At 42.3% G+C, this 18346-nt stretch overlaps 2 protein-coding genes across 2 annotated transcripts; one reads left to right on the forward strand and one right to left on the reverse strand.

Moving 5' to 3' along the window:
• Nucleotides 1-1286: 1286 nt before the first annotated feature.
• On the reverse strand, nt 1287-14168 carry jmjd6 (jumonji domain containing 6, arginine demethylase and lysine hydroxylase). The gene is made up of 6 exons (XM_080776049.1): nt 13575-14168; nt 10661-11049; nt 8435-8721; nt 7322-7457; nt 6008-6146; nt 1287-1939 (listed from the first exon to the last, which is right to left on the reverse strand). Exons 1-6 carry the CDS (start codon nt 13701-13703, stop codon nt 1799-1801), a joined length of 1221 nt encoding a protein of 406 aa, XP_080632175.1. The 5' UTR covers nt 13704-14168; the 3' UTR covers nt 1287-1798.
• Nucleotides 14169-14311: 143 nt separating this feature from the next.
• Nucleotides 14312-18298, forward strand: mettl23 (methyltransferase 23, arginine). Its single transcript, XM_080776050.1, has 5 exons — nt 14312-14574; nt 16158-16262; nt 16557-16794; nt 17026-17110; nt 17194-18298. Exons 1-5 carry the CDS (start codon nt 14470-14472, stop codon nt 17348-17350), a joined length of 690 nt encoding a protein of 229 aa, XP_080632176.1. The 5' UTR covers nt 14312-14469; the 3' UTR covers nt 17351-18298.
• The last annotated feature ends 48 nt before the right edge of the window (nt 18299-18346 follow it).

The following is an 18346-nucleotide window of genomic DNA, read 5'->3' on the forward strand; positions in this document are numbered from 1 at the left end:
CCTTGTTTGTCACATAATGTTACATAACTCACACATGCTCATTGCGAGAAACAAGATGTTAGTTTACAAGACGACGTAGAACCTGAATGAATGCCATTACACTTTGCTCACTTGGCCCTTGACCTGCTCTAAAACAACATAATATGTAAATGGACTTTTAAAGCTAGGCATAATAACCCACTCACTGCATCCATCCAACAAGCTACAATCCCGCAGTGCATTTCAATGAGTTGTAGTGCCCTCTAGTGTTTTTGCTGGAGAATCAACTTTCACATAGACCGATTGGAATTTAAAAGTATATAAAAAAAAGACAATGCGATTCAGACTCAGAAAGACTACCTCACAAGAACAACATCTTGTAGTCCATCTCAACATAGCAGCATATGGCACAGTTTTCTTTTTTTGTTTGTGTTTTACTTATAAATGCTACTATATGAACAACAGCATTCTAAATAATTTATTGTTTTAATATCATTACCACAAGTGTGATTAGCCAGGCAGAATACAAAAAAAGAAGAAAAAAGAAAAGAAAACTAGTGGCAGATATTGGTTGCTGTTAAATTTAAGTAGTAGACATTAACACTCTGGCACCTGAGAACAACTAACTGTATAAAAAAACTACTGTTAAAGGATTACTTCTGCCATTTTTACTCCCTTCGTTCATGTTGTTATCCCATCGTCAAGTGGAATAAATATCCTATACCTACAAGAAGAGTGAACGCTTGGACAAAAATAAATATACGTACGATATGAATTAATGTCACAATTAATATGTTTTGGGGTTATTTATTTTTTTAATTGTTTTTGCCAATTGTCTGTCTGCGGACAACCGTTAACTGCTTAATTTGATTAAGGCTTAACCGACTTAACGTGACACGACATGACTCCAGGAGTGCAGAATTCAAGCATAAACGTTATCAAAAAGGTTGCTGGAAGTAGGAAATATAAGTGACTGATGCAGACTTCTCTTTCACCATCTATGATAAAAAGAAAAGAGGCAGCGTGTTAATACCACTAACCTGTAACCCTGTGGGACAGTATTTAAATTGGGACTCTGCATGTTAAGCCCTAATACGTTCCAATCTCTCTACCAACGGCAGAAAACACTCCAAAGTCACTAACCATTGATTGATACTTTGTCGAATGGCGGTAGTCAATCAATTACAACGCGCCACATTCAATACATTTAAGTACTGAGAGGTTACGCCCCCCTTTACTGGGGTCCCCCAGGGGTCTGTGCTTAGCTCCCAGCCACCCCCCAACCCCCCTCCCCCTTTACACCGAATCTCCGCGTCGGAAATATATAATCTAGGTGAGTTTGTATATTTTCAAAATCAATTTGTGCCTCTCTACTGCGCACAAATCACAGCCCCAACGCAGGATTTTAAGACAATGAAACCCTACCAGTGGCGCCCGATAAGGCAAAGACAGGCCAAAGCGACAGCGGCAGAAGCAATTTTGTCTACACGGGGCGCACAGTGGCGGCAGCTATACAGAACAGAACCCTCGATCGATCCCACCCCAGACCATTGTCTTCTTCAGAAGTTCCGTCCTGATCATCTGTCCATCTGTCCGACGGCAGCACCGGTGGTCTTACAGATCTAACAGACAGAGCAGTAGCAGTGCCTCCGTGGCACAACACCAACAACAACTAGAGGAAGAGGAGGGGGGACGGCGGTATAGGAGAAACCAAAATAAATACAAATGAAAACCCTGGTTGTTAAGTCATCGGCGCACGTGTGTGGGAGTCTCCCATGGACATCATGGAGGGGAGCGGAGGAGCGGTGGTGGTGGTGGATCAGCGCGAGGAGCTGCGCTCCTTGCTGACACAGTCGTCCTGCGCGGTGATGGCGTCCCCGTTTGCTGCGGCGCTGCACGTCCGTCGCTTCTTCCTGTGGTGCGACGACATGGCGTCTCCCTCCGAGCCTCCCGACTCCGCCTGCAAACGGATGGGGTGGGTAGGTCACATATTTTAGTCTTAAATTTGGCAAAGTTTGACCAGTAGTATAGTTTGGTGATTACTTTTGATACTGTAAAGGTCCCCACACACTTTCGGATTTTTAGCTGTGTTTCTCCATCGGTTTTCCGAAAGACGTGTGCAACCACTTTAATGGTCTTTTTCTTTTCAGTCTTAAAAGTCCTTAAATTGTCACTTCACCCCCCAAAATCATGTAGGGACATAAGGAATTGCATGGACAATTGAAGAGTCCCCTCTGGGATTAATAAAGGCCTATCTTTTCTGTCTGTCTATTGAGAAACAATCAAATCAAATAAAGTTAATACAGTTAATAGTCAAGTTCAATATAGTTAAAAATCCTGATTTAATTAATGTTATATATAGACTGACAGATACCCCTCCCCACACTTATAGTGTAATTCATTCAATCATGATTACTACCACATTATATTATATTATACTACCACATTATCCAGTTCAGTTTCATGTCTTGTATTGTGCTATTGTTTTATACACATTTAGGAATGCTTGTTTTTAATTTTACTTTTTGCTTTGACCATGTACGGCACTTTGGTTCACTGAACCGTGCTATACTGTACACCCAGGCTGTCTTAGAAAAGTGTTGCTGTGATTGAATTAGGACTTATAAGTGAAGGGGATCATGGGTTAAGGCTGTACCCTAGCAAAGCCTGGCAAAGACTCGAACTTTGGCAGGAATTTTCGAGCGAACATCCGAACCATTTGGTTCTAATTAATTCATTTCTCAGAGTGCTTTTAACCAGGCTGCAATTCATAAATAGATCCTCCGGGGCGACGTTGCATAGACTATCAGTGAAATAATGGTTCATCAGGGGTTGGTGAGGGTTGCTACCGGGTTGGCCGACCGGGAAGGTGTGCATTTTGAGTGTGGATACAACCGTCTTTACTTCGCTATAATGCCAACTTGAGAAGAGATATCTGTCTTGAACATGATCAGAGCGCAGCGCGTCTCTCCCAACACACACACAGTCACACACACACACACACACACACACACACACACACACACACACACACCGAGTGTCAAGTGGCTGCTGTGCTGTGACATGCGAAAATAACTGATCTGCACCAGCGGTTTCAAAATGAGCCATGACTTTTCAAGCAGCCCCCAAAACATGGTAATTGTGAGTAGTCTACCTGTACAGTACAACTGTCCATATATTTTGTCGTATGATCAAAAATGCTTCCCAATGTGAGCTTGCTGGCTGCAGTGTACTGTAGCTTGCTCGTTAGCTGTCACTCGTTCATTAATTTGTTTCACCTGTGTACTCTCAGAAGCGCATTGAAGTGAAGTGGGCATAGTGTGTGTGTGTGTGCGTCACTGTGTTCTGCCGTCATGCAGGACTTTTCAAATTATTGTAAACACAACATGAACATAGTACTCTTATTATTCATATCGCATTCTCGCAAAAAAAAAGTTAAAAAAAATATATATATATATAATAATAAAGAATTATAATAATAAAGAAATTAAAAACGAATGGTTCAAGGCCATAAATTAAGATTCGAGTGCCAACCCTAACGAGCAAACATTCGAACCCTGAATGTTCGGGGACAGCCTTATCATGGGTACTAACATATCCTCTCTGTCGGGTGGAAACCTCATACAGTATGTCACTCCAAAACAGTTACTTTTCAGGATTCAGATTCCAAAAAATTGCAAAAGCAGATCTACAAGCTCAAAACGCATCACTTCACACCACGTTTCAAGCTTGCGCATCTGCTCAATGTTGATGCTTTTGTGTGAAGCTGTAGCATGTTCAAGACAAGTAGGGCATTCATTTATGGGGGGAAAAGAACACAAAAAGTAAAAATACGGAGATAAGAAGTTTCTGCCCTGACAGCAGCAATGATATAGAATGTGACACGTGTTTATGGTGTTCTTCTCAGCAGCTGTGTCCAGGGCTTACATACAGATCTAATGTCCCTGCTGACAGCTCCTGTATGGATGCTGCTGAAGACAGAGGCAGCTGTTCACATTAATCTACAGCTAGCGGGACATTGTATTCTCTATATTGGGGCCCCCAGGTGTCCCTCGTTTAGCTGGGGTTCCCCAGCTAAATGATTTAATAGTTTTGGATCCAAGTGGACCCTTACGGGTCAGTCACTCTGAGAGTTAAGAATGGGGGTCCGTAGACAAATGCATATCGTCTCTGTCGGCGAAACCCTATTACAGTATGTCCAAACACATGTCGGTACTTTTCAGGGCCTGGGAAGCACTGGTTGATTGAGATATACATCCAAGAGGATACAATCTGATACTGCCAGTCGGTCAATGTCTGTAATCTGTATACTTAACTACCTACCGTAGGGCTGTCACGATTACTCATTTAAGTTGACGATTAATTGTCATTTGTCACACAAATAATCACGATTAATGATTTAATAGCATTTTTTTTGCATTGAACATTGGAACGTAAATTGGAACATTGCAACGGAATTTCTGTTTGACTTTTAGGCTTTGTAATCACAAATTGCACAGGGCATATATGACAAATAAATACAAATAAGAAATCACTTTCCAAAAGATTTACCGAATAGCGAAATAGATGATCTACAAGCTTACAACACGACATGTTGTAAGCTTGTAGATCTGCGATTTCAGCGATTTTTGAAAAATGTTTGGACATTTTTCAACATGGAAACGATTGATGATTATGCAACAATAATTGCGATTAACAAAATAATTGCCACCACTCGACAAGGCCTATATGGGCCATGGGTCAAGGGTCCATTGTGTCACACTGTGCCCAGTTCCACCTGTCACTGTAATGACATTAAACTCAACGGGACCGGAGCCAACCTAGTATCTAACTTACAGTACAGTACGGTACAGTGGGAGGAGGTTTGACGGCCAAGGAGGTCAAGTGGAAATGCCAAAAGCATTTACACTCAGGAAAGATAGGCTGAGTCAGGGAACTCAATACAGGAGACCTCCGCTATTTGATTGGCCCTGAGGCAACATGCCAAGCACATGTCGGCTGCCACATGGAACATGGGTTACATAATGCTAAATTTATTAGCCTCATGACTGAATAAAACAAAAACCAACAAAAAACACTAACGTTATTTAAACTTATTCTAGTGTAGAGGAATGGTTGAACGACCTTTGTGCAATCAAAAATGAACAGCAGTTCAGACAACACAGGGAGGACTAGCATGTATGTTAACACTCCAATTGCCCGGAGTTATTGAATCCATTAAATCATAGCGCCCAGCGATTTATAGCAGCGGAGCACTTTTACCGACGGACCGGATGTTATCCCGGATGTGGATGTAGCAGCTAAATGTAGTCAAAACACTAAAGCCGATCGACAACAACGGGAGGTATGATTAAATCCAACGCGACGGGACCGCGTGGGCCGTCTCGTCTAACACATGATCTTTTCTTATAATTGGACGGGATGATTTAGATCAAGAGTTATTAACGGAATATTTTCGATGACCCCACTGTTACGCAACTTCGAGTATTGCGCAACAGGCGCTCCTAGGCCGTGGAGCGATGCGATCGGTTGTGATATCAATAATCTTCGTCTTTTGGATAAAACTTCGTCCTGCACTCTGGGTGTTACTAATTGAAAGGATGTTAATGTTAATGAAGTAGAGCATCATTATAACACTGCTATCGCAGAGTAACGTAGCAACCTTGATCATTTTGCTGTGTCTGCAGTCTTGGTTGGAACTTGGGAGCGCACTGTAGCTTTTCTTGCTGCTATTCTTTTTTACCGGCATATTATGTGAAAGATATCACACCAAATGCGTTACTTTTTAACCGCTTAAGACCGACTACAATATATACTTTGCTGTATGCCAATAAGAGACAGTATGAAGAGACTGAGACAGTACGGAAATAGCAGCTATGAGCTCGGCTATTTTCGGTACAGATCAGGAGGATATAAGATCTTAAACAACATAAAACAGAAGGGTGTCCGCTTGAAGGTGTCAATATCTCACTACGAGCGCGCGCGCGTGTGTGTGTGTGTGTGTGTGTGTGTGCGTGTGTGTACATACATCCGAGTCAGAGTCTGACGAGCTGGATGAAGAGGATGATGAAGAGTCACTGGAGCTGTCGGATGCAATGCCGGTGGATTCCTGCAGGTCCACTTTGTCAGCCAGCACGGCCAGGTCAGGCCTCTCTGTCTTCAGAATGCTGGGAGAATTACAGGGAACAAAGTAAATTATAACATAATCAATAGTTGCATTTATTTGAGATAATTGCTGTTATTTTTTGCATAATCGTCCTAATCTTTAATTTAGGGCTGTCAAATGATTAACATTTTTAAACAGATTGATCACAGCTTCAAAATTAATTAATCATGATTAATCACCATTCAAACTATGTCCAAAATATGCCATGTTTTCCTGTATATTGTTGTGGAAATGGAAATATAAATGACAGAAAGCGGATATACATTTGTTTTTTTAATGTTTTGTTTTCTAATGCATTTAGTATATGATGTGAGCATTTGTAGGCCTAGCCTACACTTTGAGTTAAATGAACACTGGCTTTTGGCCATGTAGACTGAACATTAGTGACTTAGAACATTAGTGACTTCCTCCTGTGGAGTTATAAGTTATAAGTAATATAATTGAATAACAAGTTTTAAGGCTAGAATGGCATTGTAGAGAAGTGGACTAATGAGAGAGATTGTCTCTCCTTCATTGCAGGACTGCAGAACTCTGGAGTTAGTTAGTTGTGAATGATCAGCTTCAGTCAGTGTTTTAGTTCGTACCTGGAGTTGTGCATTATCTCCGCTGTGCACAGCAGCACTGTCTTTATATCCATGGTCCTTTTCAGTCGCTTTCCATGACCATGTGCGACACAATGTGTTTGTTTTGGTAATAGCCTACTGCAGGCGCAGCCACGCTGATTCACGTTAAATATTTGAACGCAATTAATTAACGCCGTTAACGCGATCATTTTGACAGCCTTACTTTAATTATATAATAATCGGCAGTCGTTATAATAGTCTTCATGTTGTAAAATATTCATGTTTTCAAATATAGTACAAAATCAATCTACAAGCTCTAAACGCATCAGTGTGATGCGCTTTGAGCTTGTAGATCAGTTATTTCCACTATTCATATAAAGTATAAAGTTACTCCATTATATTATTTGTGATATCTGCCGTGATATCTGCCGTGATATTTTTTCCTCCCACATCCAAAAATAGCAGATGTACAAGCTCACAATGTGTCACATAATGACAATCCAATAGGTATTATAATGTAATAATTCAACCTTAATCTCTCTGAAAGCCTGGGGTTTCAAACCAACCAAACCCTTACTATGGGGTTTCATAAAGACTGTCTGTTGACACCTACCGATACCATTTTCTGGACAGCTTGGGTCGGCCCCGGACGGTCTTGTGCCACACGATGGGGAAGTTGGTGGTGCTGGCGAAGTTCTGGGTGATGGCGATAGTCGTGTCCAGGTTGAGCACCACGTGCCACCAGCCACCTGAACAAGCAGATGGTCATCATTCATTAATGTCATGAAAGCCATGAAAGAAATGTCGATCATAGTCATCAGCAAATATAGATTAGTATTATTACAATGCTGATCATTGGGTTTATGGTGTGGAGGTACATTTGCAGCCTACAACATATTTGTCATCACCTACAGCACTGGTTCTCAAGGCCACTGGTTCTCAGGGGCAATTGATTCTTTTTGGGGGGGTGGGGGGGTAGTAGATTTTTAGTATAATACACAAGGATTTTCACGTTTAAGTGATTAAAGGTTAAGGCCCCCAGATGGACAGGGCCGGGCTACAAAGCAGTGAGTTCAGTTCTGTGCGGTTTTGTCACAGCTGCCATCATCCACCAGAGCAACAAAAGAGAGGCTCAACCCCTGGGCCTCGTGCCAAAAACAGTTGAGCGTTTAATCCAATCTAGTTGCCATCTTACAGCCAGGGAGAATTAAAAGAATCTAGGTCACATGCATCGCTATCACACCGTGTTGTCATGAAGCTCTGAAGTACCAGTCACACTCCTGGCGGTGGTCTAAAAAGTGGCATGCCATGCTGCAGTATTGTCAATGTTTATGGAAAAGAAACCTGCCCCATACATTTTGGTCTGTCCTTGTTGTGTTGATGCACAAACATGTGGCTTAAAGAGATAGTTCACCTCCAAAATTACTTTTTTTCTCCATCGATTACTACCATGGAGAGATATCGATTACTCATCCCATGGATGACCAGCAGTGATTCCCTATGGAGACACAAAGAGTCTCCTCTGTGTCTCCATAAGGAGTATAGGGAGCATAGGGATGTGGTCATCAAATTATTGGCTTAGGAATGCCACAAAAACAAAGAAGAAATAACCACTTTCAACCTGGGTTCGCGATTTTTGGCTTTTGGGCACGGTCATTATAGTTTTTGACTATCAAAAATACGCTATGCTGATGCAATGAGTTTGCGAGTTGTAAAAATGACTAACCAGGGACAAAGACTGTCTCCCCGGCTCTCTGGAGGATCTCCATGGGTTTGAACTCTGCGGGCCAGGTGGGCTGCTGCGTGCGCGGGTACACCACGTTGAACCAGGTGATGGCCTCATCCTGCTGGTTTCCCCCGTCATCCCGGGTTACCTTGATCAGCTCCCGGGGCGTGTGGGTGGGGAACAGACACCAGCGCTTGTGGCCCTGCACCAAGGCATTCCAGGCACTCGTGCCCAGCGGGTCGATGTGGATGCCCGTCCCAGAGCGAGCCGGGCCCATCACAAACCATCTGCATTAGAAACACACGAGCACAGTAACACAATGTTAGACTCACCTGTTTAATAAAAGTGACCGGTTCTAATATAAAAATTAGAATTATTCAAATTGACAAAGGCATGTCTTCATGTCTCCCGCATGAGATACCAAGCTCTGCGAAGAGGCAATCCCTAATTGGTCAGGGGAGATATTGCACTTACATGTGCAAGCCATAGGTCAACGCACCAACCTGCACATCAGGAGCAGTTAGGGGTTCAGTGTCTTGCTCAAGGACACTTTTACACTAACCCAGGGACCACACATGGAACCTCCTGACTTCCAAGTGGCCGATCTACCTCCTCGACTACTGCCGTATAGGCCCTGTGCATGACCGCAGTTTCCTTTTCGGGAGGTGGCGTTCCCGTTTCCTTTTCGTGGACAGTTTCAAAATAGCTTTATTTGATTGGCTCAGCAGCAGATTCTAACTGGAAGCACACAATACATTCATACAAGTTTCTGGTTCAAATCCCGCTGCTGCTGAGCCAATCAAATGAAGCTATGAGAGACTAGTTAGTTAGTTACTGCGAGAGTGAGGTCTAGCCAACACCAACTCAGGAAGGCCAGCTTCTGGAAAAGGTAACAACAGTCACACACAGAGCCTATTGTATTATACATACATTATATTATGTATAGTAACTATTTCCCTCTAGACCAAATCTCTTTGCTGAAAATAGGCAACATGTTGTAAGCTTTTAAATCAGCAATTTCCACTGAATGTTCACCCCAGAATAGGGGAACAGAGTTCAAGTCATTTAGGGGGTTTGGAAAAAACCAAAACAATTTGGCGAAATTTTGAAACATGATGATACCACTTTCTGAGGGGTGCTAGCCCCTCCTATATTCAGCTAGTGTAGATTTTTGTCTTACACAAACATTAAATTCCCATTGACAATGAATGGAGAATTTACGTGATATCGGCTATTTTTGTCCGGCTATTTTTGTCTCCCGCATGAGATACCAAGCTCTGCGAAGAGGCAATCCCTAATTGGTCAGGGGAGATATTGCACTTAAAAATACATGTGCAAGCCATAGGTCAACGCAACAACCTGCTTATCAGAGCAGTTAGGGGTTCAGTGTCTTGCTCAAGGACACTTTGACACTAACCCAGGGACCACACATGGAACCTCCTGACTTCCAAGTGGCCGATCTACAGTACCTCCTCGACTACTGCCGTATAGGCCCTGTGCATGACTGCAGTTTCCTTTTTGGGAGGTGGCGTTCCCGTTTCCTTATCGTGGACAGTTTCAAAATAGCTTTATTTGATTGGCTCAGCAGCAGATTCTAACTGGAAGCACACAATACATTCATACAAGTTTCTGGTTCAAATCCCGCTGCTGCTGAGCCAATCAAATGAAGCTATGAGAGACTAGTTAGTTAGTTACTGCGAGAGTGAGGTCTAGCCAACACCAACTCAGGAAGGCCAGCTTCTGGAAAAGGTAACAACAGTCACACACAGAGCCTATTGTATTATACATACATTATATTATGTATAGTAACTATTTCCCTCTAGACCAAATCTCTTTGCTGAAAATAGGCAACATGTTGTAAGCTTTTAAATCAGCAATTTCCACTGAATGTTCACCCCAGAATAGGGGAACAGGGTTCAAGTCATTTAGGGGGTTTGGAAAAAACCAAAACAATTTGGCGAAATTTTGAAACATGATGATACCACTTTTTGAGGGGTGCTAGCCCCTCCTATATTCAGCTAGTGTAGATTTTTGTCTTACACAAACATTAAATTCCCATTGACAATGAATGGAGAATTTACGTGATATCGGCTATTTTTGTCCTACACAAAGATAAGAGCGCCCCTCACTTCACTTTTTTTTTTGTTACACCTGCTGTCCAGCTCTAACCGCATGTATCATCAGGAACAGCTGTTATGTAGCCATAGTTACACAGGAGTCTTTGACCTGTAAGGGGGCCTGCGCTTCTCCCCGGCGAACTGGAACAGATCGTCTCTGAAGAACAGGGGCACCATGTAGTCGTCCAGCAGCTTGCGTCGCTTGGCGTGCTCGCCGTAGCTACTGTCAAAGATGTAGAGCGGACTGTCGTCCCGCGTCGCCTCCAGGTACTCCATGTAGTACTTCATCTTCATCTTCACAGAGTACCCGTCGTTGTCCTCCCCGCACTTGAACTTCTGGTTGCGGTACTTGCGCTTGAGGCGTTCCATCGTCCATTTTTCGCGGGCCGGCCAGCTCTCCTGGCAGTTGAGGAGCACGACGGGCTTGTAGGGCTTCTCGAAGCGTTCGATGAACTCCTCGGGGGTGAGACGCAATGAGTCGGCACGTTCCACATTGTCCTAACAACACAGAATAGATTTAGGCCCGATTCATACTCTGACATACAATAATACAATGGTGTCCTATGCAGAATATAGCTGATCTACAACTACAAGTTCACAACACGTCACACTGTGAGTGACACGTTGTGAGCTTACAGATCGGCTATTTTCAGTGCTAGACACCAGCTCGCCACAAAGTACAAGCACACAGGCGTGTTGCTCAGAAAGAAGCATTCTTGTATTGAGCAACAAGACAAAGGTTAGTCTTAGCCTCACCTCAAAGTAGAAACAGGCCCTAATGCAGCCTAAATTAATCGGCTCGCACACCTCAAAAAATAACTATTGGATTATGTAAAAAACAATTGTGCTACTACTAGTATCAATGGTTTACACTTATTCAAACTATGCCAATTTTGTGGTGGAAACTGAATTCTTATCCTGGAAAATATTTTTAGGAACGAAATGCTTGAGATGTGCCGTTGACTTCAAACGTGTTGATCTCTCTACAATTAAGTCTAAATGACCAAAAGCAGTTGATGCATTAAAGGGACACTTCACCCTTTTTGCTAAAAAATATATGTTAATGACGTTTAGAAGCTTTAGATCACTTTCCTGGGGGTATTTATGTGTGTAATATGTGGTTTTAGATATTTTAGATTGTAGCAGTGAGCCTGTTGTCTCTGATGTCATGGACACTGGTCTCACTACCTTCCTGGACTACAATTCCCATAATTATTTGGTGCACTGCTCCTCCTTGTGGATAGGGGGGAGAGCTGTCTTACTGAGACAACATGTAGTCCAGGAAGGAAGTGAGCCCAGTGTCCATGACATCAGAGACAACAGGCTCACTGCTACAATCTAAAATATCTAAAACCACATATTACACACATAAAGACTCCCAGGAAAGTGTTCTAAAGCTTCTAAACGTCATTAACATATATTCTTTTGCAAAAAGGGTGAAGTGTCCCTTTAACTACATTTGGAAAATATATCAAACTCTCAAATATGATAGACATGAAACAGTATGGAGATATTTCAAAGTTTGTGACATTATTTAAATTTAATTATATGTTGCAACAATTTAAAGACAACACAATTTACCCAAATCATCTCCTCTTATCTCACCGGTATTGTCCTATAAAACATGCACAAAGAGTTATTGCTCAAATGTGAATTTTCCCCACAATAATTGAGATCACGATTCTCATTTTTTTCCATGAAAATATTTATTGTCTTTAGTCTGTAGTTCCTGAACATTACTACATTCAAAATGTGGCAACTGGAGCCAACTACTGTGGTTTTAAACAGACAACATGAAAGTGATTGACTTATACCTCAGCAACATTAGCCCCTTTCGGTACCCTCGGTTACCTATTCTGAATTTTGGACGGCAGTACCCTAGGGTCCCTCGTAGCTTATTCTACCCTCCATAGGACGCAGATTTACCCACTGTCTGTTCACGGAGACCTGTGCGGTTACTTGAGTGTTGATGAGATGTTTCAAAGATGCATACAACAGCTTTAGGAGACAACTGAAACGTGTGCGAGACGGCATTAAGTGCCATTGTCTTTTTTTGCTGTTGTATGCATCTTTGAAACATCTCACCAACACTCAAGCGACCGTGCGGGTCTCCATGAACAGACAGTGGGTAAATCTGTGTCCTATGGGTGGAATAAGCTACGAGGGACCCTAGGGTACCGCCGTCCAAAATTCAGAAAAGTAACCGAGGGTTCCGAAAGGGGCTACAAAAACATAAGAGTAATAAAATTGGACAGCCAACTAGTGCTGAAATGTTTGCTCAAATTTAGAAATCAGATTGCATATTTGTCTGAATCTAGATCTAGAGCTTTTTTTGATTAGCATTAAAAACATCTGCTATACAAAAGATGGATACAACAGAAACAGGGTTAGTAGCAACTGACTTCGGGTCAGATTATGAAAAATAATAATATATTATAATCAGACCAGATTACATTCTGAAAAACGTGTAACTACTATAATAGCTATAATACTATAATTGTCAAGGAAGTTTGATTAAACATTTAATTAGTAACTAGCCTACACTTCAAAGTAAACTGACCCAACCCCTAAAAGGCAGATTATACACATTCTCATTTCACATTCACGAGTACAAAATGTGGTAATAAAAAACATCACTGTCATGCATGACAAATCGACAGGTAGATAGATAGTCCAGTTTGGCAAATTACCAAGCTAGCTAGTTAGCTAGCCCATAACTTAGAATGGAAGTTTGGTAACTCCTCATCAAAATAATACATTTCAGTTACTTACAATGCAACAGTAATATACAAGCACACATGTATCTGTTTATTTGATCATGCATATCAAGTTAGCCCTGTAATATCATCAAGTATGAAAGCATTACAGAATATTATAATTGGTCTTAAATAGCCTGGGCTACCTAAAAGAGGGTGTCACTATCGGTGCTGCCTACGTGCCCAGCTGCACTCAACTCAACGTGCGAGGCAGGAGGCTGGCTAGGCTAACGTTAGCATAACGTGTGACAGCGACAGTACTCGTACCTTCACAGTGCGGAGTGACAGGTCGAAAGTGTCACAGTAGTCGTGTTTGATCCAGTCTAGCGAGTCCTTCAGCTCGGGTCTTGCGCTCCGCTTGGCCTCTTTGATCCGCTTCTTGCTCTTGTGGTTCATGTTTCACATGAAAACCCAAACAACGACAAAAACAACGTTACGAATGCTGCTATCTTAGCTGTTAGCTTAGCTATCTACTTCGGTGGACGGGGAAATGCATTTGCCCGGCTGGCTAGCCGGCTAGCTGCGTTGTTGTTGTTCTAACAGGAGGCTAACGTCAGCTGGTTTTAACAGCTTCAAAAGGTTATTCAATGAACCAAGTAGAGTAGTATTTATTCATGAATGTATTCGGTTTTATGTTTTGATATAGAGACGTTGTGAAGCTGTCTGCAGTGCTAAGTGAAAGTGTAGCTTCGGGAGGAGCTAGTTTGGTGAGACGACAACAATGCGACTGCAACCATCCAACCCGCCCCCAATGCTCAACCTAGCAATAGATGCCCCGCCCCTGTTGCACACACGGAGAGCTCATTGGTTGCGGGGGTGTGGTAGGGAAGACCCTTACATTACTCTGGGCCCTTATTGGGTCGGCACCTTCCCGCCTTTCTCTCTGACTGGGATCAATTCGCTTTGCATGTTGCAGATCCGGTGTGGAAATGGTTACCGGTATTTCAGTTTGCAAGTATGTGTAGGTGGAAATTACCAGATACACTAGGTGGGCTCTACACCGGATCTGAGTACTGAACAGTAAATAGAAACCCCTTTCCACAGTTGCTGCGTGAAAGAATTATAACATTGGTTATAATGTCAAACATGGCAGCATGGTGGGTTGTATTGTAATCGTAAAATTATTTGAGAAATAATCTAATCACAAGTAAAATGGCCAAGCATGGAGCACAGTGGAACTGAAGCAGATATGACAGCAGAAAAAACATTCACGTTTGAAGACAAGAAAGGGGACACCCTGAACTCACTCACAGTCCATATACCCGAGGTTTGTTGTCCGTTTGTCTTGTAAACTGATTAAATAGAATAGACCTACAAGTTATCAACACATTGCATGGCCACGCTTAGCTCTGGTCCCTAGCCTTCTACTGCTTCGATTCTGCCCTGCAGTAGAAGGCTATGGACCAGAGCTAGGCCACGCATGTAGATATGTTACTTTTAGGCAGCGACACCGTTCTACTATGAAATATATATTTTAACCTAGCCCCATATGTGCCCTCTCCCTACGCTCATTCTGTAGCTCCGAGATGAGGTCACACACTAGCCCCCTCCCACGCGTTTCAGGAACGGCCTTCAACGGCGCAAGCTTCCGCAGTGTACATTTCTTATCCTTACCACACCATTAATCCAAAAAGTGTATGGACAATGCACCTTTACACTAATTCATACATAGGAGCGGCGCAGAAAATCCCGCCGCTCCTATGTATGAAAGCCTTTACGTCCCGTCTTTTGTCAGTCGCTTCCATGTTTATCAAGGAAGTGTGCGTGTGCGCGTGCATGTCGAGTGAACTGAAGTCAGTTGGAAATTTCGACCAGGGGAGGCGCTAAAGCTTTTCAACTTCCTTGATAAACATGGAAGCGACTGACAAAAGACGGGACGTAAAGGCTTTCATACATAGGAGCGGCGGGATTTTCTGCGCCGCTCCTATGTATGAATTAGTGTAAAGGTGCATTGTCCATACACTTTTTGGATTAATGGTGTGGTAAGGATAAGAAATGTACACTGCGGAAGCTTGCGCCGTTGAAGGCCGTTCCTGAAACGCGTGGGAGGGGGCTAGTGTGTGACCTCATCTCGGAGCTACAGAATGAGCGTAGGGAGAGGGCACATATGGGGCTAATTTTAACCATGCAGTGGTGCTTGTAGTCAGAACCAGAGTAATATAGTAACTAATAAACCATCCCAATGAGATAGAATGAGCACTTCCGCATTCCATTGTTACAATGGGAGTCAAGTTAGTCAACGCCACTCTTAGCCTACTACTCTACACTCTGGTCAGATCTATAGCTATGTTCCATAGCCCTAATGCCCTTTGCTGCCGTTGCATTAAAGCTATGAATCATAGCCAACATATCAGTGTATAAATAAATACTTTGTAACAATTTACAAATTAAAGTCCTGAATTCAAAATCTTCAAAGTAAAACGTATTTGAGAATACTGTAGAAAAAGTAAAAAGGAGTCGCTGTGCAGAAAATTTCATACGATGTTATTGGACTGTACCGGTATTATGGATTATGATTATTGTCCATTACTTCAATACTGCAGCTGGTAAAGGCTTTACTAGCGTAACCTGTAAAGCCTTTACCAGCTGCAGTATTGAAGAATAAATAGAGTCCGCACACCATTTTCTGCTCCCCTTTACTCACTACAATGTGCAAAGTGCATGAAATAAATGCAAGTAGCATAATACATTAGTTATTAACTAGAAATCATTAAACCACTGGAAATGTGCTGCACTGTCTGTCATCAACTATTTTTAATTAGATCATGTTCAACTGTGTAGTTATACAATCATGTATAGTTGAAAAGTATCAATTTCTGATTTGACTGTGTGTATAATGTTCACCCTAAGGTGCTTGATGCACAGTACGGCATGTATGTGTGGCCTTGTGCAGTGGTACTGGCCCAGTATGTATGGACACACAGAGACGACCTGCAGCGCAAGACGGTACTGGAGGTATGCTACAAAGCATTAGCATTCATTACTTTCTTCACTGTTGTATGATCAATGGTCAACTGTGCTTTAGTGTGCGAATGCAGCGGTTCCCAAACTGTTTGACAATTGTCTTGTGTGTGCGTGCATTGTGTTCTGACAATCTACAAGCTCACAATGAGTGTTGCAATGCACTGTGTTTGTACATCTATTTTTGGTGCATTAAGCCCGTAACTGGTTGATTAATAGTGCTGTCGTGCTGATGATGACAAAAGTTAGCAATGACTTTATTGAACATATTTTGTAAACTATTTCCAGCTGGGTGCAGGTGTGAGTCTACCAGGTGTTGTGGCTGCAAAGTGTGGGGCACGGGTCATTCTGTCGGACAGCGCAGAGCTTCCTGTGTGTCTGGACAACTGTAGGCGCTCCTGTGCTGCCAACTGTCTCACTGATGTGACCGTGATGGGACTGACATGGGGGGACATATCCCCACATCTGCTTCAACTCCCTGCCCTGGATGTCATCCTGGGCTCCGATGTCTTCTATGAGCCAGAAGGTCTATTTTACATGCAATGTGTCCAATGACAGACATAAGGGATTATTCATACGGTCTTTTGGGTGGAAACGTATGACCAATAATGTGCATTCATATATTTAATAGTGAAAATTGCTCATTACAACACTCAGTCATTGCAAGCTTGCAGATCAGCTATCCACTTGTTTACTCTCTGAATATATTGTATAGCGGTATGCACACATGAGAATGGGTAACTCTTACATTTTTCAGACTTTGAAAATGTTCTTGTGACCATTGCCTTCCTACTGAGGAAAAACCCAAAGGCCCAGTTTTGGACCACATACCAAGAAAGAAGGTAAGGTCTTAAAGTGTTCATTACAGGAACTGAGACTGCAGTGGGGTTTATTCCTGAATTGCCATGTGTTGTCTGTGTTTCAGTGCTGACTGGTCCATCGAGGCGTTGCTCCACAGATGGAATTTAAAGTGCACGGACATTCCACTGGAAACATTCCATGCAGACAAAGCTCAGCTTGCTGGGTCAACACTACCAGGGAGCCACTCTGTTGAAATGATGAAAATCACACTTGGGACTTAAGACAACCAGAATATTACCGTTGGATGCAAACCTTGTATGTCAATTGTCAAACCATTACTTTGCAGCCAGGTCATGAGAAAAATAACCAGAATTCCAAAGGTTACTTAGTCACTACCCCCTACTTTTCATTGGTTAAATATTTAACCACTTTCAACCTCACATAGCCTGAGTGGAGGGGGTTGTTGAAAGGTTTGGCAATGTAAAAGACTAGCTTGTACATCAGCAATTGTTTGCTACTGTGCAATGTACACGAAATCCAGGGTTCCCAGTCATGATCATGAAATTCATGTAATATTTTGGAATTAAGTTAATAAACTGAATGTTTTGGAAAATGTTTTGATATAACATTTCATTAAAAAAAATGTCCCAGGGCCAGAACAGGTCAAGTGGGCTAATGTTTACAGGATGTCACCTGAGAAAGATAATAGATCTACGAGCGAACATGGTGCATCACGATTACTGATTAGCTTTTTGATTTGATCATGTCACATGGTCAATTATGTTGGGGCACACGTTTAAGAGCCTCATTGTTGCACCATTGCTAAAATAGGGTACATTTGTAGCCCATATACCTGTCCAAACAAAGCTTAGACACAATGCAGATTACAATAGGGTGCATTTTGCATCCCAAAACGCAGTTTATAGTTAAGGGACGCAATAAAACAACGACCTCTGCATCCACTGGTTACTGTTTTTATTTTGCTAGCTTTAGTTAATCATTTCTTCTTCTGTTCTCTACATGAATGTAACCACAACCATATAAAATGGAGTTAAATGCTGCAATTTGTAAAAAAGAAAAAGGCAAAAATATGACTCCTAACGTCGTTGAAGTGTGACTCATAATGTACCAGAGACTAATCTAAAAGACCATTCCTGCATCCCGGGACTCATTTAATTGAAAACCCATTTACATCACTGCAATGTACAGAAAGACTTGTATTGCTCATTCTTGAGTTATTCGATTACATGTTCACTCAGTGAAGTTTACTGCTTGTG

The sequence above is a fragment of the Protomyctophum bolini genome, assembly GCF_963924005.1.
Source record: "Protomyctophum bolini genome assembly, chromosome: 11".
In the NCBI taxonomy this organism is placed as follows: Eukaryota; Metazoa; Chordata; class Actinopteri; order Myctophiformes; family Myctophidae; genus Protomyctophum; species Protomyctophum bolini.